This window comes from Tetrao urogallus, assembly GCF_951394365.1.
Source record: "Tetrao urogallus genome assembly, chromosome: 3".
In the NCBI taxonomy this organism is placed as follows: Eukaryota; Metazoa; Chordata; class Aves; order Galliformes; family Phasianidae; genus Tetrao; species Tetrao urogallus.
Window position 1 is genome coordinate 91,274,394 of NC_136815.1, and position 21,855 is coordinate 91,296,248.

General features: G+C 39.9%; 1 protein-coding gene across 1 annotated transcript in view; it reads left to right on the forward strand.

Moving 5' to 3' along the window:
• TNS3 (tensin 3) overlaps positions 1 to 7,318 on the forward strand; it is a gene marked incomplete at both ends in the record, with an annotated part of 220,099 nt that extends 212,781 nt beyond the window's left edge. The window contains 6 exons of the mRNA XM_079533832.1: positions 1,880 to 1,957; positions 2,377 to 2,454; positions 4,930 to 5,098; positions 5,914 to 5,982; positions 6,112 to 6,138; positions 7,174 to 7,318. Of these exons, the coding sequence (XP_079389958.1) occupies positions 1,880 to 1,957; positions 2,377 to 2,454; positions 4,930 to 5,098; positions 5,914 to 5,982; positions 6,112 to 6,138; positions 7,174 to 7,318 (566 nt within the window). The remainder of the gene's footprint in view (positions 1 to 1,879; positions 1,958 to 2,376; positions 2,455 to 4,929; positions 5,099 to 5,913; positions 5,983 to 6,111; positions 6,139 to 7,173) is intronic.
• Positions 7,319 to 21,855: the final 14,537 nt, after the last annotated feature.

Sequence of the window (21,855 nt, forward strand, 5' to 3'; positions counted from 1 at the left end):
TCAAAGTAATAAATACATGAGAGAGGGTGTCTGAAAACTGAAGTCCTTACTCTAATGCTGTAGGTGAGAGGGCTAAGGTGCACACACAGCAGAGATGAGCAGAAAAATAGCAAAGCTAATTGAGCCACTTCAGGAAATGTTCACCTGCTCTGCTTTGGGGACGTTCATGAGCTTCAGTGTGGTGTATGTTATTAAAAACATGGAGCACCTTCTCTTTATCTGGCTTTGGTCCTCTCCCTGCTATGTGGTACTCTTTTTGCTCATTCTTTTTCTCTGTGCAGCTTTTCTGCTCTCAAATGTATTTTAACAGAGGTATCACCAGCTTCAGCTCACCTCATAGGGGCTTGCTACCTAACCTTGCCACATATAGCCAATATACTTGTGAAATGGTCCTCTACCATAAAACGAGCAAGTGTAAAATGACAAATTCAAGTAAAGGTGGATTAAATTTTGTCATGATATATAGTCTCATATGCTCAAGGATGACTGTCATTCAGTTACTTAAATTGAAGCCAAGTACAAATGGTAAAAAGAGGCTCTCAACATCAGTGTTTATGGCAGTGATTAAGAGAAGTATAATGTAATGGTGAATGTTATTTACAGTAGTGTTGCACTGAGGGAGTGAAGTTTTACCTAGGCTGTCTTTTATACTTTCATGAGCATACAATAGAGAATCACAGAATGATAGAATCACCAAGGTTGGAGAAGATTTTTAACATCATCCAGTCCAACCAATTGGCCGCGAGTTGTATCAGAGGAGGTTTAGGTTGGACATAAGGAAGAACTTTTTTTCTCAGAGAGTGGTCAGGCACTGGAATGGCTGCCCAGGGAGGTGGTGGAGTCACTGTCCCTGGCAGTGTTCAAGAGGCGTCTGGATGACGTGCTGCGTGATGTGGTTTAGTACTAGTGGTGGCAATGGTGATGAGGAGACAGTTGGACTGGATGATCTTATAGGTCGTTTCCAACCTTGTGATTCTATGATTCTATGATTCTATATCACCAAAATTTCCCACTAGACCATATCCCTCAGTACATCATCTAAATGTTTCTTGAACACCTCCAGGGTCGGTGACTCCACCACCTCCATGGGCAGCCCATTCCAGAGCCTGACCACCCTCTCACAGAAGTATTTCATAATGTCCAACTCAATCTCCCCTGGCACAACTTGAGTTCATTCCCTCTAGTTCTATCACTAGTTACGTGGGAGAAGAGGCCAACTCCCACCTCACCTCCCTTCAGGTAGTTGTAGAGAGCGATAAGCTCATCCCTGAGCATCTCTTCTCCAGACTGAACAATCCCAGCTCCCTCAGCTGTTCCTCATAAAGCCTGTGCTCCAGACCCCTCACCAGCTTTGCTGCCCTTCTCTGAACACGCTCTGGGGCCTTAGCATCTTTCTTGTAGTGAGGGGCCCAAAACTGAACACAATACTCAAGTTGCAGCCTCACCAAAGCCTGAGATAAATGTAGACAAAGCATAGCATCGACTCCTTGTGCTCTTGCTTTCTTAAGAGTACTGAAAGGAACTCCATATGTTATTGTTTGTTTCATCTTTGCACTTTTTAAATTGGAAGCAAAGGCCTTTAGAGTAAGATTTAAGCAGTGTATTTCAGCAAGCAAGGGACCGTATAATTGTGATCAATGGCTATAATTCAAGTATGTCCACCTAAAATAATGCTGGGGATTGTGAATCCACTTAAGCTGAGTGGAAAAGGTCTTGGTTTAGGTGCCACGAAAATATTATTCAAGGGTATGTGTGTATAAATGTGTGTGAGATGTGTTGGAGCTTGGTCTGTAAAATACTTGGAAACCAATATAACTGTTAAACATTACTTTTGTCCACCATATTAATTGTGTATGTCTTGCTACTCTTCTGACCACAGGGAGTTTGACTGCTCTGGTGTACCAGCATTCCATTACTCCACTGGCATTGCCCTGTAAGCTCCTCATCCCAAACAGAGGTATGCTTCTTAAAGTACAGAAGAAATATTCAAACACAGTATACACCATGCTAAATACATCACAGAGATTTTACACACTTCTATATAACTGAAATAATATACTCATGTACGATTTTTTCACTAATTTTACAAGATTTGAAGACCAGCATCCTACTGCTGTCTTTACAGTCTATGTTGTATAATTATGTCTATGACTATCAGGAAATAATTGTTGAATATCCCTCCCGCAGCACTATCAGAAAAAAATTGATGCCTCACAAGGAAGACGTGGCATGACTGATTATAGGTGCAGATGCAAGATTGCTAAATGCTTCTTGCCAAGATTTACCAACTCAAAAAGATAGACTCATGCTTGATGGTGTGCACTGACTTATCTGTTCAAGTACAAACAAGACATGGATAATGTTATTTATTTGCAGATCCATTGGAAGAGATGGCAGAAACTTCTCCGCAGACCGCTGCGAACTCAGCAACAGAACTTCTCAAACAGGGTGCAGGTTGGTAAACTTTTTCCTTGTATTTGATTCTTTCCAAATTTTATATCTGACAGGCTGTTAAAAACTGATGCTGAGACTGGATTGAAGAACAAGCTTGAAGAGGGTAGATTTAGGCTAGATATAGGGAAGAAATCTTTTACAGTGAGGGTGATGAAGCACTGGAACAGGTTGCCCAGTGATGTGGTTGGTGCTCTGTCCCTGAGTCTTTCAAGGTGAGGCTGGATAAGGTCCTGGGCAACCTGATCCAGCTGTGGTGTCCCTGTTCATTGCATTGGAGTTGGACTAGATGGCCTTCAGAGGTCCCTTCCAACTCTAAGAATTTGGTGATTCTATGAACAGTTAATTGTACAGTAATTTGTAAGCAGTGTCACTAGATGATAAACTAACATATCCTAGGAAGTGACAACAAGAAACTATGCAGGTAAATGGCTTTTCCCTAAAACACAACTTGTTTTATTAACTTTCCTGTTTGGCAGCAAAATATTATGCCCCAAATAAATGCAAGGTCTTCATATCTATTTCCACTAATATAGTCAAGATCTAAGCATTCTTTCATGAAGAGCTCTAGATCTGTACAAAACCTACAAAGTGACGATGTGAGAATAAGAAACTTTATGATTTGGAATTTATTCACAATTTTGGATGGACAAAATAGACTGTTAATACAGTGAGAGAAACCTCACAGTTCATTTGCGAAATCTTGCTACGAATTCTATAGTGATTGATCCAAATAAAACTTATTGAAAATAGTACACCAACATAGAACACATAGAACACATTTCTGAATTCTTTGACTTAGAAATCATGCAGGTAAGATATCTGGATTCCTTCTTTCACTGGCAGCACCCAGAACCTTAATTTACTAGGCTGATGATATTCGTGCTGGAATCAAACTTAGGCTTCTTTAGTTTGTAACAGTATGATTGCTGTTGTTAAAATTCTGATATCTAGCTATATATTTTATATAGATAGTAATAAGAAAAAGCTTTAGTCAAATTATAGATTGCCATTACAGAGTAGCCATATAAAAAAATAAGCTTATAATATAATTTGATCTTTGTTTACATGGTAAGGTTTGCAAACCAGGCTAAACTGCTAACAAATCAAATATTAGCATGGTAATTTGCATAGTCCAGCTGCCAGAGTTGGAAATCCTTTCCTGGATACCTAGACAAATGTTTTCACCAAAATGCAAAGTCAGTTGGTAGCAGTGTTTGTCAACAGTATTTAAGTATGCTTTCTTCAGTTGTAGAATAAGGTGACTTCTTAGTATCAAAAACATTAATCTGCTTGTTAAATTGACTTCATAACACAAGTTGAAAGTATTTAATTGAGTGAATACTTCTTCTAATACTATATAATATTATTAATACCATATGATACTATATGGTGCTGATACCATATAATACTGCCTAGTCCTATACAGTACTATAGTACTACCATACAGTGCTACTTAATATTAATTCTCACTGTCCAAGTGATCACTGCAGATTGTTTTGAGACCAGCTAAAAATAATTAGCTGTTTGGTAGCTTTAGTAACCAATGAGCAAATCTTTATGGAGATCCATCAGGAGTACTAATGTCTGTAGGTGGAAAGTAAGAGTTCCTAAGCTTCTTTACCTCAGCATGCATTTATAAACCTAAAACACATACGGTTATGGAAGTTGCTTTGTTTGCCTTAAAATTGTAGAACATACAAAGCACTACAGAATTAATAACAAAAGAATTCTGCAGCAGTCCTCAGTTTTTTGGTGAGAGAAAATGTTTAGCAGGAAAAGAACAAGTAAATGGTTTCTTTTGAGGGTAGCTTAATCATCATTTTAAAGTGTGCATTGTGTCAATTTGTACTGAAAAAAAAATGGTATTTTCTCATTGGCTGTTTGAATTGAGTTTTTATGCAAAATATCCCCTTTCTTTCCCATTAGGAATGCTTTTGCTGTAGAAGTACACAGGGTCCCCTGAAAGTAACAATTCCTGTGTATTTTCATGGAAATTATAACGGATACAAAAAGCATAATACTATCTGATAAAGTAAATTCTGAGCTACAAAACACTATTTTTCAGCCAGTAGCTATGTGTTTTTTAACCACTGATGAACTGCATGCCACACTTGTAAAATTCTGCACAAGCAGAGGTGATGCTGTCACCACTGCTGAAACACACCCCCACTGCCTCCCTGTGTTCACACCCACTGTTTGGTCTCCACTAAACATTCAGCAAGCGTCAGTGAACGTCAGTGGGTGCCATTTTTCCATGTGGAGGAATTCAGTGACACACCTTTGTTTCGTATGCACTTCCTTACCATCTTAAACTACAAAGCACTAGTGTGAAAAAGGTGAGGTAAATACAACATTGCTGGTTTGTTGTTTTCCTTTTTCACTATATTACAGTGGAAGATGTGTTTTTTGTTTGGTTTTGTTCAGAATATTCCTGTTGGTTTGTTGTTGGATAATGACCTCCCTCTTTCATTGCAGCGTGTAATGTTTGGTATCTGAATTCAGTGGAGATGGAGTCCCTCACAGGCTACCAGGCAGTACAGAAAGCCTTGAGTCTGACACTGATGCAAGATCCTTCTCCCATCTCAACCATTGTCCATTTCAAGGTGTCTGCACAGGGAATCACACTGACAGATAACCAAAGAAAGTAAGCAAAGGAGGGGTGGGAAGGTAATATGTGTACTTATGCACTGTAAGTGTCAGTTTCTGTTGACTTGTTTTTCCTAGTTGCATTCTACAGTCTCTGATTCAGATGATAACAGGATTGTCTAAAGAATGACAGTATCTGCTATCCTTCATGGTTGTCAGTGGTTTGTACTGGAGGATGTATATTTTAAAATGTGTTGAAGTTGCATTTCCCACTGACACAGTATCTAAGTGTGCAGTTTTTAGAAAAAAATTACACTTCTAGTTCCTTTGCTTTGCTTTAGGGTCAGTTCTCTTGTAGTGCAAAACTTAAAAGTCACTGCTTCAGTATGAATTTATTTGGTTGGAGTGGGACTCCTTATAGTGATAGGACATAGGTAAGGATAATGACTTTAAACTAAAAGAGATTTGGATTAGATATTTGATATCTAATATTAGATATTAGATAAGATATTAGGGAGAAATCTTCCACTGTGAGAGTAAGGCTCTAGAACAGATTGCTCAGAGAGTTTGTGAATACCTCATCCCTGGAACTGTTCACAGCTAGGTTGGATGGGTCTTTGAGTAACGTGACCTAGTGGAAGGTGTCCCTGCCCATGACAGGGGCACTGGAGTTGTATGTTCTTCAAAGTCCTTTCTGACTAATAGTTCTGTGATTCATGCAGTTCATGCAACTTTTTAAGTATGACTCGGCGATGCAAAAGCAATTTTTTGTCATTATTAAATCTTGATAGAGTTGTTTTGTCTGTTCTGCTTATTGTTCAAAATTTTAAGCATCTTAACTCTTTCTGAAATATTTCATTTCTTCCTATCCAGACTCTTTTTTCGGCGACATTATCCAGTCAACACTGTTATTTTCTGTGCTTTGGATCCACAGGACAGAAAGTAAGCAAGAGAAGCACTATTACTAGTACATTATTTTTATTATTGATCTACAAAAACCTAACTAAAGTGTGATTTTTATTTCTTCATTTCCTTTTTTTTTCCCCTTAATTCTTTCTTATGGACATCAAGATGGATGAAGGATGGCCTCTCTGCCAAGTAAGTTCACACCTGTCTCTGTTTCTTTTAACTGAATGTTTTAGGACTACCATTACAGTGGTTAGTTTGTTAGTCTTCTTAGTAACTTTATCAGAGATGTTAAAGGGAAAGCAGCCATTCAGGAATAAAAGTCCATTTATTGCAATTATACTTAATTTATTTCACCTGTGCATCTTCAAGTAAGGCCTAATTCAGTGGGATGATAGGATGTCTGTAGACAGAGTTAGTGTGGCTTGGTTTACATTGCAGATCTGCAATTCGCATGAAATTTCAGAAATTAACACAGAGCCATTTGCTACTTGATTAAATTGTTCCTCTTATCCAGCAGCACTAACAGGAGCTTACGTATCTCACTTACAAGGTAGCTTTAAAAACAAAAAAAAGTCCCCAGCACAGCATGTACATGAAAACAGTCCCAGTAATACTAGTGTCTGGCATAAGTAGATATTTACCGGTAGATTGCCTAGTGTTTTCCACTGAATACCAACATCACTGTCTGCTTTTTACAAAAAGAAAAAACAGAGAGAACTCAGGCAATGGTATCTGAAAAGTAACAGAAATAACTGGCTCAAATCTTGTTTTAAGTACCCTGTCTACTGAGATATACGGCCCTCAAAACTTCTCATTATGCACTTTTTGACACACCGCTCTCTACCCCAACACATTCAGAACTCCCACCTCCAAGGTAGCTAAGAGAACAATAGTACTGAAACCGATTAAATATCCTCAGAGACAGAAGCGTACTCTGTAAACAGTGCAGGACACAAAAGAGAAAGTAGAATTAAGTGAGTAATTAAGTAGAATTAAGTGCTAACCTTTTTCTGGCCATTCTGAGACAGTCAGAGGGAGTTCCTGAGTTGGCTAGTAAATTTGCAGTATATTTAACAGTCACACAGGACTTTATCCTTTACAACAGATGTAATCTGCTTTGTGCATTTATTGTTGGCACTTTGTGTTTTTTACAGTGTCTTTTGTTTTAAGAAATGAGACCAGGTCTGTCTGTTCTCTGACATAATGTGGTTGTTGTCCTTGCAGAGTATTTGGCTTTGTTGCTAGGAAGCAAGGCAGTGGCACAGACAACGTGTGCCACCTATTTGCAGAGCACGATCCAGAGCAACCCGCCAGTGCCATTGTGAATTTTGTGTCAAAGGTCATGATTGGATCCCAGAAGAAGATCTGACTGTTTTCCAGCCTTGATTCATGAGCTCTTCACTGACTTTGTTTAAGAAAAGCACTGTGATATGGAGAAAGCCTAATCAGCAGGAATGTCAATCCCAAGAAAGAGATCAGCCTTTTATTTGAAGATGCCTCTGATTTAGCGAAGCATTATTTGTTTCTTTTCATTTCAAAGGACAATGCTAAAGAAACTGGGTACCACCCAAACCTGTAGCCCATATCTGAAAGAAGCATAAATGTAAAGCTTTTCTCCTGAAGGATTTCTAATGTTGTTTTCACATTTCATCATTTATTTCATTATTTCATCTTTTGGATCAGAAATACTCCCTCACTACTAGACTGTGCTGTTTTTATGCAGAATTCATATAACCTCCACAAAGAAACTTGATATAGTTGCGTCAGTGGTAGCTATAGGTCCTGCAAACATGTTTTTAAGGAGACCATTTGCTCTTTCCTTCATCTTTCTGGGAATCAGTGATGGGAACTGAACGGAGAAAGGGGAAGCTGTATGTGACAAGAAGGCTTGTGTAAGTTGGTTTCTGATAAGAAAAGAGCAGCAATGTGGGAGATTGCACTGTATTTAGCGTAAAGAAGAGTGAGCAGTTTTGATGGGAATGGTTTAAAACAGAAGAGACAGCAGAACAGACTAAAAATGGTTTCATGGAAACATTCTGTAATTGTATATTTTATTATTTTTTTAATACTAAGAACTAAGGGAAGATGTTCTAATAATAATCGCAGGATAAAAATGAGGGAAAAGCAAATAAATTTTTATAACTTATATTTTCGCCTGTGCCAGATTATTTATAGTAAACCTCAGATCTTGATATTTCATATGGGTATTTGTGAAAAAGGAATGTGGAGGTTTGCCACTCAGCACTATTTTGTGTAAGTAAAGCATACCTTCCTGTAGACGACAGAGTATCACATTTTTACTTCTGCTTTACAGTGACAAGCTAATTCCCTTTTCCACATCTCTTTGCAACACTGCTTTGGCAGTTCCTCTGTCTAATTCTTATGTAATTCGTTTTTTTTTCTTGGACACCTGGGGATTTATTTTTGAATTTTTTAATCTGTAGGAAGGATTTTTATGATTTATAATTTTCAATAATTCCTTGAGACAAGAAATGCAAAAGGGAATTGAATTTATTTTGTTTCTCTGTACAATTTCTTGAGATATTTCTGTCATGATCTGTACAGCTGTCATCTACTTACATCTATAAGTATCCCTGTATATCTTTCTAAACACAACTGTATTTTAAATGCATAACAGAACACCAGTTAACTTTATAGCAATGCAATATTACAGGAAATGGATACAGTAGGTTAGAGTGGTAATACTCACAAGGTAAGCCATCCAAGGTCTACTATGTAATTCCTGTACAAAAAGAACAGTTCTAGACCTCCACATTAGAACTGAGGATAATAAAGCAACCGCAGTGTGACAGTGCTAAGATTTTTATTGCTTCTATTACCTTTTATGAGTTGCTGTGAATGTTTCATTAATAACCTGTGGAATAAAATATGAATTCAGCATAATGGATGCACGAGGCACTGGATTAACACATATATCCTAGAGGATTTAATCCTTTAGTCCTATTTTACTAAATAATGACTTAATCAAATTGAACAGTATGATAGAGCTACGTGGTCAGAAAGTTCCTCCAATCTGAATGGTGTTTATCCTGTATAATTGGCGATCTGATTTTTATTAATAGCTTTCATCCCAATTTTTCTTAATTATTGGGACCGCGGAAGCCTTATTCAGTCACCATACCACAAAATATTACCAAATTGCTTGGTTAACTAACAGTTCTATGTAAGTAACCTTACAGATAACCCCTTAGAAGGAGAGGGAGCGAGAAACAGATTAGATTTGAAATCTAATATATGGGGACCAGAAAGTGGTGAATTAGTAACAGTAGACACTGGATGTCATAGAACAGTGAAGCAATCCAAAGTATCGTAGCTACCATTGAAGCAACAAAAGCAGGTGCTATTAATTTTTACTAAATTATTTTCTTCTTCTGATGCAGAGGTATACTGCTTAAATGGTGTATATGTCCCATTCAGAAATACATTGTTTTGTTTTTAGGAGTTTTGATTCTTTTGAAACACATGGACACAAGTTCCTTTTTGTATTCTTTTGATGTACCAAGAATGCAGTTACCTAATCTGGTCAGAAAGCTGGAGTGCAGTGAATTTCTTCAGCTGACATCTCAATTAGATTGTCAGGTTTTCTGGGAGGAAAATGTTACACAATAAATCTGATGTGCTGTGAGCATTTAAATGAGAAGGAATTTTTAAAATATTATTTTCACTTTTTTTAGGTGATAGTTGAATTTCAGTGTGCCTTTTTAGACACCAAGTCTTGGCCTCCAGTCTTTTTTTTAATGATGTATTGTCATTTCAATTTGAGGCTTCACTTTTAATTCTTTATGCATTCTTGTGGCCTTCTGAGTTCAGGAACATAAGGAATTGAATGTTACTACTCCTGGTGGTGTTTCCTGGTTGTTCAGATTTACTTGGTAGGTAGGAAAAAGAAATTTCCCCATTTCTAAGGGAGTTCTTCTACTATATTCATTCCTTTGGATGGTATATTGTCACATGCTTTTGCTTTTTAATGAATTAAAAATTGCACAAAGCAAAACAGTTCATTATGTACCATTGTGTATTGTATGTAGAAGGATATTGACTGAACTCATGTTTGTGACAAAGACAGGATTAAATAGTTTATGCAGCACTTTCTTTCGAAGGTTTTTGGTAGATCTGTATATGCGGTTTCATAACTAATGCCAGCAAGTTGACACACATATTTAGCCAGGCAATTATTAACCTGCTTATAATAGTTATTATACTAATTATAGTATTAAAATTTTACAGCACTAAACCACAAAAAATGCTGAAAATCATGTTTTTAATTAAATGGTTTCTATGTATCCAACATTATCATTAAAAATGTAATGTTCTTTTATTTACCTACTAGTGAAAATGTTTGCCTTTTCTTGAAACTGTAAGGCAACAGAAGGTCTCCAGTATGTAAATTAATGTTCTATAAATTCTTTGTATAGTCATTTTCTCTGCTTTCCAAATATTGCCTTGATTCAGATTATAATAAAATTATGAATGTGAAATTTCACAGCACAGTGTTACAGGGTAGTCTTTTCTGAAAGAGTTATTTTTCTGCATTCAAGACCTGGTGGGGTGGGAAAAGATTGAGTGCTGAAGCAAGGGTTTAGTTTTGCTTTATAAAGATTTCTTTCAAGAATCTGACACCAAAAACTTCTATGGAGTCTTAGTAATTCAAGTATAATCAAACCATGTGATTTTTCTCGTGCATTTGCTTTTAAAATAGCATAAAAGTGCCTTTTGCCTGCACTGCGTATTTCAGTTTAAGGAGAGAGAATTTATGATGCCACCTTCTGAGATATCTGTATGCATTCAAATGACTAAACTGTAGCCACTGCTCCATCACTGTAACTACATTAGAAAAACTTGCAGAGGAGCATGGAGAAGGTGGGTAGAAGAAAAGGTGGAGAGGTTAGAAATCTAACCCCTAGTTGAAGTTGCTCTCTGTATACTAAATCTGTGCATCAGCCCCAGATTAAAGGTTTTTTTATTATATCCATGTTTTAGTAGGATTACTTCTGACAATGATAAGCTCTAGTATACGGTGCTAATGCCTTTTCTGTGAGGCACAGACTGACAGGAATTTCTCTATTTCTGTGTGCTTGACTGGAAGATGGGGAGCAGAATAGGTCCCCCACAGTTCAGGAGGAAACATCAACCTACTTCTCTGCCAGGACTATTACACATCTAAGGGTCCAGATGGGATCCACTCAAGGGTACTGAGGCAGCTGATGGAAATGCTTTCCAAGCCATTTTCTGTCATTTGTTAGCAGTCCACGTCAACCAGGAAGGTCCTAGATGACTACAGACCTGCCAGTGTGATGCCTATCTACAAAAATTGTCAGAAGGAAGATCTGGGAGCTTGTCAGCCTGACCTCAATATCAAGGAAGGCTGTGGAGCAAATAATCTGGGGAGTGGTCATACTCTGCATGCAGGACAACCAGGGGATCAGGCCAAGCCAGCATAGGCTCATGAAAGGCAGGATCCTGCTTGACTAATCTGATCTTCTTCTGCATAGGTGACCTGCCTAGTGGATGAGGGATGAGGGAAAGACTATGGATGTGGTCTGCCTAGATGTCGGTAACACCTTTAACACCATCACCCTCAGCATTTTCTTGGAGAAAGTGGCAGCTCACTGCTTAGAGGGGTGTACTCTTTGCTGTGTGAAAAAATTGGCTGGATGACCAGGTTTAGAGACTGGTTGTGAATGGCATTAAAATCTACAAACTTTATGAGGAGCAGCAGCTGTGGGAACTGAGATTGTTTGTTCTGGAGACCTTATGCCTCTGTACAGCTACCTGAAAGGAGGTTGTAGCAAGGTGGGAGTTGGTTACTTTGTGCAGGTAGGATGAGAGATAATGGCATCTGGTTGTGCCTAGGAGGTTCACGTTGGATATGAGGAAAAATTTATCATCTGAAAGAGTGGTCAAGCATTGGTTGCCCAGGGAAGTAGAGGAGTCACCACCCCAGAGGTTCTCAAGAAATATGTAGATATAGCACTCAGGGACATGATTTGGTGGGCATAATTGATAGGTTGGTAGTTGGGATTAATCTTAGAGGTCTTTTCCAACCTTAGTGATTGTTTGATTCTTACGAGGAAGGGCTGAGAGAGCTGGGACAATTCAGCCTAGAGGAATGAAGGCTTCAGAGGATCTTGCATCTGAAAAAAGGGAACAAAGAGGATAGAGCCAGGCTCTTTTCTCCTATCCCCGAGTACCACTGAGAGAGATGATGAGCAGAATCTGAAACATGGGAGATTCCATATGAACATCAGAGAACTTTTTTTCTTTTTAAATTTGTAGATGTCTGAGCCCTGGCACAGGTTGCTAAGAGAGGTTGTAGAGTCTCCATCCTTGGAGATACTCAGATGTGGTCTGGACATGGTCCTCTGCAGCCTGCTCTAGGCTTGATCAGGGTGGTTGGACCAGATGATTTCCAAAGGTCCCTTTCAATCCATTCATTCTGTGATTCTATGAATATTATTAAAACACTAAAATTAAGGCAAACCTTAATTTTATGCGAAAATTATGCTTTATGCGAAAGAGACAATATCTTCAAAGGAAAGGAAATGCAGTTTTAGATAGTTTGCATAAACTTAACATCTGTGTTGGTCTGTAGGATATTTGTGGGCATTACTTCAGTCTTTATTCATCAAGGTATTGATGGCTCTGTCTGTTTTTGGTTTATGAGCTTGCATTCTAGTGTTTGTACTGTCCCTTTTGTCATACAAAGACCCCATAAGACTTGGGCTAGGTGATGGGAGCCAGACCTGTGTCCTGTAACAGCAGGGATGAAGCAAACATTTGACTGAGAGCAAGCTGATGTGTGCTGCTTGCCAGCCAGCTGCAAAAGATAACCTTGCATCTTAAATACTCCAATGCTTGTTTGAAGGCAAAACTTGCCTAGTGACACACACCATTTTGGGAGAGGTGTATCATTTACCTGTATTAAGGTTATCTCTAAAAAAGAGTTCATACTATGTAAAGCAAAAGTTTGCTTCATCTTTCTTAGAGATTTTTTATATAGGATGATTAAATTGCCCTAGGCGAAGCTTAAATTTCATATTAGTTTTGTAGTAATCTCAGTAATGTTCCAATTGTAGAGTAAGAAAGAAAAGAAAGACATATATAAATGAAGAAATGGTTCGCTTTTATTTGCTATAACTACATCTGCTTATCTCTACTCATCTAATTATTGGCTGTTTGAAGCCATACTACGTGCATCTTTACTGCCATGCTTGCTGTCTCCTATTGCCAATTTAAAGTAGAGGTTCCATGCATGAGGGAAGTATGTAGCCCTAGAAAGAGCATTTGTGTTGTAAGCCACAGGGGTACATTTTGTTGGCTTAGCTGGTGCCTTGAACATAGAAAGGCATCTGAACACCTTTAATAAATGTGCATATATATAAACATATATTTGTGTATGTGTGCACTTATCTTTACTTCATAACTTACCCAGGACTCTCCTGGTTGTGACCAGCAATGAGTACTTAGGGAAAGCATAGTGTCCAAGGTGAGTAGAATAATGCTCCATGGTGTGGCTGACAGTTCTTCACACAGGGCTTTCTAGAAGTATGGTACACTTTTTGACAGCTGAGAGATGGCTGTAGCAAGGCGTAGGAAAAAACAGCATAGCATTTTTCTGCTACTATCTTTTATACAAGATACTAGAATGTTACTTACCTGCTTTCAACATGAACTATGAATGAATGCCCTCAAGATTTTTTTGGTAGTACAACCAGTGAAGATTTGCAATATTCTGTATGAATAACTCCTGCATTGCAGATTTTAACTCCTGTACACAGAGGGAATAACTTCTGTGGTAATTCCTTTTGAATCAGCTATATTCCTAAAAGATGGACTTTCTAAAAGAAGTTTAATATTTTTACTAAAAATCCCACCACAGTATGTTTCTGTTTCATTTATAACTAACTCTCTGAAGATCTGGAAGTTGGCTTCCCTAAAAATTAGCATCCTGATTTTGCTCTTTGTCTCTCTGATATTCCTCAGGAGTACAAATTCCACCATTACATTATATTGGTCTAAAATTGTTAAGAGACTGTTGGATTCTCTACTGGCTGATGATATGAGGGAGTGGCAAGTAATGCCTTTATTTGTGAGTGGCCAGAAGATGGTGCACAAAATTGCTGGATATCAACTAAACTTTTTTATGTGCAGAGGAAGGAGAAAGAAGGAGATGAAAAATGTACTGGCTCATAAAGAAGCTCTTTTCTGAGAAAGAGAATATTTTGTGGCTTGTTCTTATGAACAGCTGTTATAAGAAAATAACTGCTTTAGTTCCTGCATGTTTTTCTACAGAATCATGAAAAATATAGAGAAGAATATTTATAGCTTTATTTCCAATTAATTAGAGAAGAATTTTTAAAGTGTAGTTCAGTCAATCTTCGGTATTAACCGCTGATTGCTATTTAATGAGAATTGCATTCCTGTTTAATACTTAAGTAGGTATGTTCCCAGCACCAGATTTAAAGCTAGTAGTTCTTAGAGTCATAGAATGGCTTGGGCTAGAAGGGACCTCCAGGATCATCAAGTTCCAACTCCCCTGCCACAGACAGGGCCACCAACCTCCATATATTAGGTCACACAGAAACGCATCCAGGCAGGTTTTGAATGTCTCCAGAGAAGGAGACCCCACAATCTCTCTGGGCAGTCTGGTCCAGTGTCCCGTCACCCTCACTGTGAAGAAGTCTTTTCACATATTTATGTTGAAGCTATTGCTTTCCAGCTTGCACCCTTTATCCTATCATTGGATGTCAATGAGAAAAGCCTGGCTCCATCCTCCTGACACTCACCCTTTACATACTTATAAGCATTAATGAGGTCACTGCTCAGTCTTCTCCAAACTAAAGAGACCCAGCTCCCTCAGCCTCTCCTCGTAAGGGAGCTGCTCCATGCCCTTAATCATCTTTGTGGCTCTGTGCTGGGTTCTCTCAAGCAGCTCCCTGTCCTTCTTGAATGAGGGGCCCAAAAGCAAGCACAATACTCCAGATGTGTTCTCACCAGGGCAGAGTAGAGGGGGAGGAGAACCTCTCTCAACCTATTAACCACACCCTTTCTAATATAACCCAGTTTGCCATTGGCCTTCTTGACCACAAGGGCACAGTGCTGGCTCGTGGTTATCCTACTGTCCACCAGGACCCCCAGGTCTCTTTGCCCTACAACTCTCTGGTGTCTTCCATTCAGCCAGTTCACACCTCAAAACCCAATTGTCCAGGCCATGTTCCTCAGTTTAGTTGTGAGGATGCTGTGGGTGATGATACCAAATGCTTTACTGAAGTCAAGATAGACCACATCCTCTGCTTTACCATCATCTATCCACCTGGTTATTTCTTCATAAAAGGCTATCAGGTTGGCCAAACATGACTTCCCCTTGATGAAGCCATGCTGACTGCCTCAGATGACCCTCTTATCCTTGATATGTCTTGGAGACAGTGTCAAGGATAAGTTGTTCCATCACCTTTCTAGGGATGGAGTGAGGTTAACCAATCTACAGTTACCAGGGTCCTCCTTCTTGCCCTTTTTGAAGACTGGGGTGACATTTGCTTTCCTCCAGTTCTCAGGCACCTCTCCCATTCCCCACAACATACCAAAGATGACAGAAAGAGATCCAGCAATGATTTCTGCCTTCTCCCTCAGCACCTTCAGGTGCATCACATCAGGGCCCATTGATTCATGGATGACCAGATTGCTTAACTGGTCTGCTACCCAGTTCTTATCAGCTGAGGCAAACTCCTCCTTTATCCTGACTTCCTCTGGGGCATATAGACAGAGACAAAGAAGGCATTCAGTAAATCTGCCTTCTTTGTACCTTCTGTCACCAGGGCACTCACCTCATTCATCAGTGGGTCTGTATTGCCTCTAGTGTGAGTATTATCTGCAGTGTATTTTAAGAAGTGCTTTTTGTTGTCCTTGACTCCTCTCACAAGGTTTAATTCTAAGGAGGCCTTAACTTTCCTGGCTACCTCCCTACATCCTCTGAAAACAGTCTTACGTTCCTCCCAGCCAGCCCCTTCTTCCATGATCTGTAAACTCTCCTCTTCCACTTGAGCTTGCCCAGCAGTTCCCTGTTCAACAATGCAGGCCTCCTTTTCTCGACTTCCTACCTGTTGGTGTGCTCTGATCTTGAGCTTGGAAGAAGCGGTCCTTGAATGCTAACCAACTATCTTGGGCCCCTTTACCTTCAAGTACCCTGTTCCATGGGATTTCCCCTCGCAATTGCTTGAAAAGGCCAAGGTTGGCCCTACTGAAGTCCAGGGCTGTGATTCTGTTTGGTATTCTATTCTGGCCACATGAGATGCTGAACTCCACCACCTCATGGTGTTTGCAAACAAGGCTGCCCTCAACCTTCTCCGCTTCTGCCAGACCCTCCTTATTAATGAGAATAAGATCCAGCAGACTCCTCTCCTGTGTGATGAGTTGGCTCATCCACCATTTATATCAAGAAGTTATGATCAATGCACTGCAGGAACCTCCTGGACTGTGGCTGGCTGGCTGAGTATGCCTTCCAGCAAATATTCAGCAAAAGTCCCCCACGATAACCAGATGCAAGGCTGCTATCAGCTGCCTGAAGAAGGCCCCGTCAACTTCCTCGTCCTGATCTGGTGGCCTTTAATAGACACCTACAACAGTGTCACCCATGCCAGTCTGCCCCTTAATTCTCACCCACAAACTCTCAACTGCTCCTCATCCACATCCATGGATAGTATCAATACACTGTAGTTTCTCTCTCACGTAAAAAGCAATTCCAGCACCTTGCCTTACTGGCCTTTCTTTCCTGAGAAGGACATAGCCATCCATGACCACATTCCAGTCACGTGAGCTGTCCCACCATGTTTCTGTAATTGCCACCAGATCATAATCTCCTGGCTGAACACGGATTTCTAACTCCTCCTGCTTATTCCCCATTCTGCTTGCATTGGTGTACAGACATTTTAGGGAGCGAGCTGAGCATGCCAATTTCACCATAGTGTGGTGGGAGGCTTCCTGGTCTTCATCAATGCTAGAGCTCTGCCCCACTAGTGCAAGAATAGTTACAGCCCCATCCCCCTTCAAAGCTAGTTTAAAGCTCTCCAGATGAGCCCCACTAATTCCTGTCCCAGAAACCTTTTGCCCCTGTGAGATAAACCTTTCCCACATGTTACTGTTAGGCCTGGTGTCTTATGAAATCAGCCATTTTCAAAGATCTCAAAGCCCTGCCTGTAGCACCAGTCTCATAGCCAAGCATTTATGGACTGGATCCTTCTATTCTGTCCCATAACCTCACTCAAAAATGGAAGGAGGGAAGAAAAATTAACTTGCACTCCAGAGTCTTTCACCAACCATCCCAGGGCCTTATAGCCTTTGGATGAAGCAAAACAGCAAAACAGATGAAGCCTGTGTCAATGGCCTTAGGATCATGTCAAAGGCCTTAAATGTTTATAAGTCATGGATCTAGGAAAGAGAAAGTAAAGATAATTTTGTGTTATATATTGGCTTAATTTGCTTGTCAGGAAGCAGCAGCAGCAAGACTGTGCAAAGTGGCAAAGCCAGGAACTGTGCATTATTTGGTATGGGCTGTACCCTTGCTGATGTGCTGAAGTCCCCAGGGTCTGAGCCAGGCAGTCAGAGCAGGGGACTGGTAATGGATTTCAACAGCAAGCCTAGACAAGGTTGAATCTGGATGCAGGATTCAGCAGGAAGGAAAAACAAACAGGGCTAAAGGAATGGCCAGAGGCAAGGCTATCAGATCTGAGGAGTCCATCCACGATCTGAAATCCAGCTTACCTTGTGATTTCCACCAGAGCGGGGAAGTCTGCCATAGCCAGAGCTGATATGTCACTCCTAGGTCCATGGGAGTGAATGGCTATAGTTGAGGGGGCTGTTCAGAGCCATAGAAGATTACTAATTCCCTCAGAGTCCTGATAGTACTCTTGCAGAATATGTAATCTTTAACAGAATTGAAAAGTTTCCTGTATAATTTATAATTTCCACAAGTATTTAACTAAAAAATATAAGCACAAAGCCTTACAAACAATCCTTCTTGTAGTGAGGGGCCCAAAACCGAACAAAGTACTTGAGGTGTGGTCGTTGCCAAGTACAGAGGGACAATCCTTTCCTTAGCCCTGTTGGCCAGACAACTGATGCAAGCTTTCAGGCATGTAGACATTCACCAGAACTTCAGTTAACCTCTTTTGCCACCTTCCTGTTCTTAGATACTAATGACCTTTTAACCGAGAGATGAAATACCATGAAGCTTTGGAATCTCCTGTTCGCTCTCTACTGTCTGGTCAAAATCAATTCCACAAGCAGTAGGACTGCAGGAGTTTCATTTGTCTAAGAAAGCAAGGTCAGGTATTAGCTCAAAAAAACCAAACCAAACCAAACTAAAAAAACTGCATCCATGCAGTATTTTGAAATATTTGTTTGAAACAACAGGATGCAATTTAACAAAGAGATAATAGTAACGATGTTCAAAAACTTCAAACTTTTTCAGAAAAGAATACTTCATCAAAATACCAGTTTTCAACAACAGAAGTTACATATGCAAAAGCAGGTTTGGAATACAACATTAGTTTATTTGTACTGGGATGACGTAACTTTGCACCTAGGTAAATAAGGTTGCTTCATAAACTGTGAATGCATATGGGAAATTATTTGAACAATAGGTTTTATGTGAACTGTTTTCTTTAGACAGCAGCTAGAATAGAAATTTTATTGAACACAAGGGCTGCTCTGAAAGTAATGCCTCCTATTATATTATATTGGCTCACACTATCAGAGGTGAATGTTGGTGGTACAGCAGAAGAGGCATAACATTGCACCAGTATTCATTTACATTTTATTGCCATGCAAAAAAAGGAAGCAGAGGGGCAGTCTGACAAATAGTGTCTGACCAGTGGTGTCTGAAAGGGCATATGAAGCAAAGGCATGTCACTGAAATCCTCCATGTGAAAAAAATGGCATCCGTTAATATTCATTGATGCTTGTTGAATGTTTATGGAATCCAAACAATGAATTTGAGCACAAAGAGGATGCAGTGGATGGTGCAGTGGCAACAGTGACAGTGGGTCTGCTCTGCTGGTGCAGGTTCTTATACATTGCCGGTGGAATGCGTAGGCAGTGACTATGTTGAAAAATAGCATTTCACACCTGAGATTGTGCTTTATCAAATGGTGTTATTTTGCTCTTTGTATCTGTTATAATTTCCATAAATAAGAAATAAATGGAAGGCATTATTTTAAAGCAACCTACAGACTTAGTTAAGGTTAATTAACCCTTTTCCCTACACCTCCTCCTTCCCCTTTCTTATCCAGTTTTTTAGAGCAGTAAAATTCTTCAATTCTAGCGAGATATGTTTTCAAGCCAATTTTATCCAGCAGGTGTCACTCATTTATAAATAATCTTACTGAGATTTTTCAATGCCACCCCTTAGATAAGACAGAGCCTTCTGAAACAGTTGCCTGTCTCATCAGATATGTCTTCTTATGTAGAAGAATGCACAAATCACTAAACTATATGTTACTGAAATAAGAAAGAAACTTCAAAAGAAGTAGATCTTCTTCAGTCTGGAAAGGCAATTTTTACTCTGGAACTGGCATCTAGTCTAACTCCACTGCAATGAACAGGGACATCCACAGCTAGATCAGATTGCCCAGAGCCTGGTCTAGCCTGACCTTGAATGTTTCCTGGGATGGGGCTTCCACCACATCTCTGGGCAACCTGTTCTAGTGCCTCATCACCCTCACTGCAAAAGACTTTTTCTTTATATTCAACCTAAAACTGCCTTCTTTTAATTTGAAACCATTTTCCCTTGTTCTATCACAACAGACTCTGATAAAGAGTCTGTCCCCTTCTTTCTTGTAACTTCCCTTTAGACACTGCCTCCAGGTCACCTTGGAGCATTCTCTTCTCCAGGCTGAACAGCCCTACCTCTTTCAGCTTTTCCTCATAGGAGAGGTGTTTTGTCCCTTGGATCATTTTTGTGTCCCTCCTCTGGAAGCATTCCAACAAACAGGTCCACATCTCTCCTGCACTGAGGACTCCACATCTGGATGCAGTACTCCAGATGAGGCCTCATCAGCACGGAATAGAGAGACAGGATCACTTCCCTTGGCCTGCTGGCCATGCTTCTTTTGATGCAGCCCAAGATACGGTTGGCATTCTGGGCTTGGAGGGCACATTGTTGGCTCATGTCCAGCTTCCCATCCACCAGTACCCCCCAGTCCTCTTCAGCAGGGCTGCACTCAATCCTTTCATCCCCCAGCTTGTATTGGTGTAGAGGTTGACTTGACCCATGTGCAAGATCTTGCACTTGGATTTGTTGAATGTCATGAAGTTCTCCTGGGCCCATTGCTCACTTTCAGTTTGATATATTTGAATACTTCAGGGAGATAGATATAGATATATGTATTTGAATCACATCGTTACCATACTGGAAGAATCCCATTTCAGCTCCTGCTCTTTTAAAATTTGAGTATGAAAGAGAAAAAACTATTGCAAAGTCTCCTCAATAGAGTTTGAATTCTGGAGTTACTACAAGCCTTTACAAATTCAGACTATAGGTACAAAGTGAAAAAAAGCCAAAGGAAGGAGCGTCTCTTGGATTATTCTGGCTCTTAAATTTTTACACACAAACACAATCAAAAGTCTATTATTTGCTCTGTATGAAGAGCCTGTCTTCTCACTTTCACATTAGTGTAAGTTTTGACTATCATAGAATCATAGAAACCTTAGAGTCAGAAGGGACCTGTGAGAGCCATCTAGGCCAATTTCCCTGGAATGATCAGGTACACCACAGCTAGATCAGGTTGCCCAGGGCCTTATCCAGTCTTGCCTTGAAAGTCTCCAGGGACAGGGCATCAACCACATCACTAGGTAATCTGCTCCAGTGCCTCACTACCCTCACTGTAAAAGATATTTTCCTTAAATCTAACTTATATCTACTCTGATTGAGCTTGAAGCCATTTCTTGTTTTTCTATCACCACAACCCTGCTAAAGAGTCTGCTCCCTTCTTTCCTGTATCTCCCCTTTTGATACCAAAAGCCACTATCAGGTCACCTCAGAGCCTTCTTTTCTCCAGGCTGAACAGCCCCAGATCTCAGCCTGTCCTCTTTGGAGAGGTGTTCATCCCAGATGAATCATCTGGGACAATTTTGAAGACCTTATGTTAGCAGATACAGACATTTAGATTTTTTTTAATAGTTGGTTGTACTGTGCTAAGATCTTTCATATTCTCTATTAAGATGCAATTGTTTGTCCCATGCATCATCTGAGCCATAGTCTTGATATGGAGTGACTAGGAAGAAGTAGAAAGATCTCCTCATATTTTTAGGATGACTTCCTGAACCACAGCCTAAATGTTAAAATTAGTGTAGTTCAGTTTTAAGGAGTCCACAAAATTCATTGAGCCCAACTGGCTGACTGCTTCAGAGCTAACCAAAAGTAATCCAAATGCCTCTTGTACACTGACAGGCATGGGGCATCAACCACTTCACTAGAAAGCCTGTTCCACTTCTTGACCACGCTTACAACACAGAACATAGTCTTTATTATCTAGTCTGAACCTTTCCTGACACAGCTCTGTGACACTCCTGTGTGTTTTGTCATACGTTAGCAGGGAGAGGAGAGCAGAAACTTCCTCTCCATTTTCAGTTTCCTGGAAGTTGTAGAGGACAATGATGTCATGCTGCTTGTTTCTTTTTCTTTTCTTTTTCTTTTTTTTGTGCTCTGCCGTTGATTCCTGCCTTTAGCCAGCTTTAAAGGCTTCAGGGTTGCTTTGTGACTTCAAGTTCTTGATTCCTTAGGCAGGATGAAACACCAGTTCTTCAGAAATCTTTGTATCTCCTGATAAGTGATAGTGTACAGGTGCTAAGCAGGATGTATATGGTGGGAGTTGGGACTGCCAGAGAAAT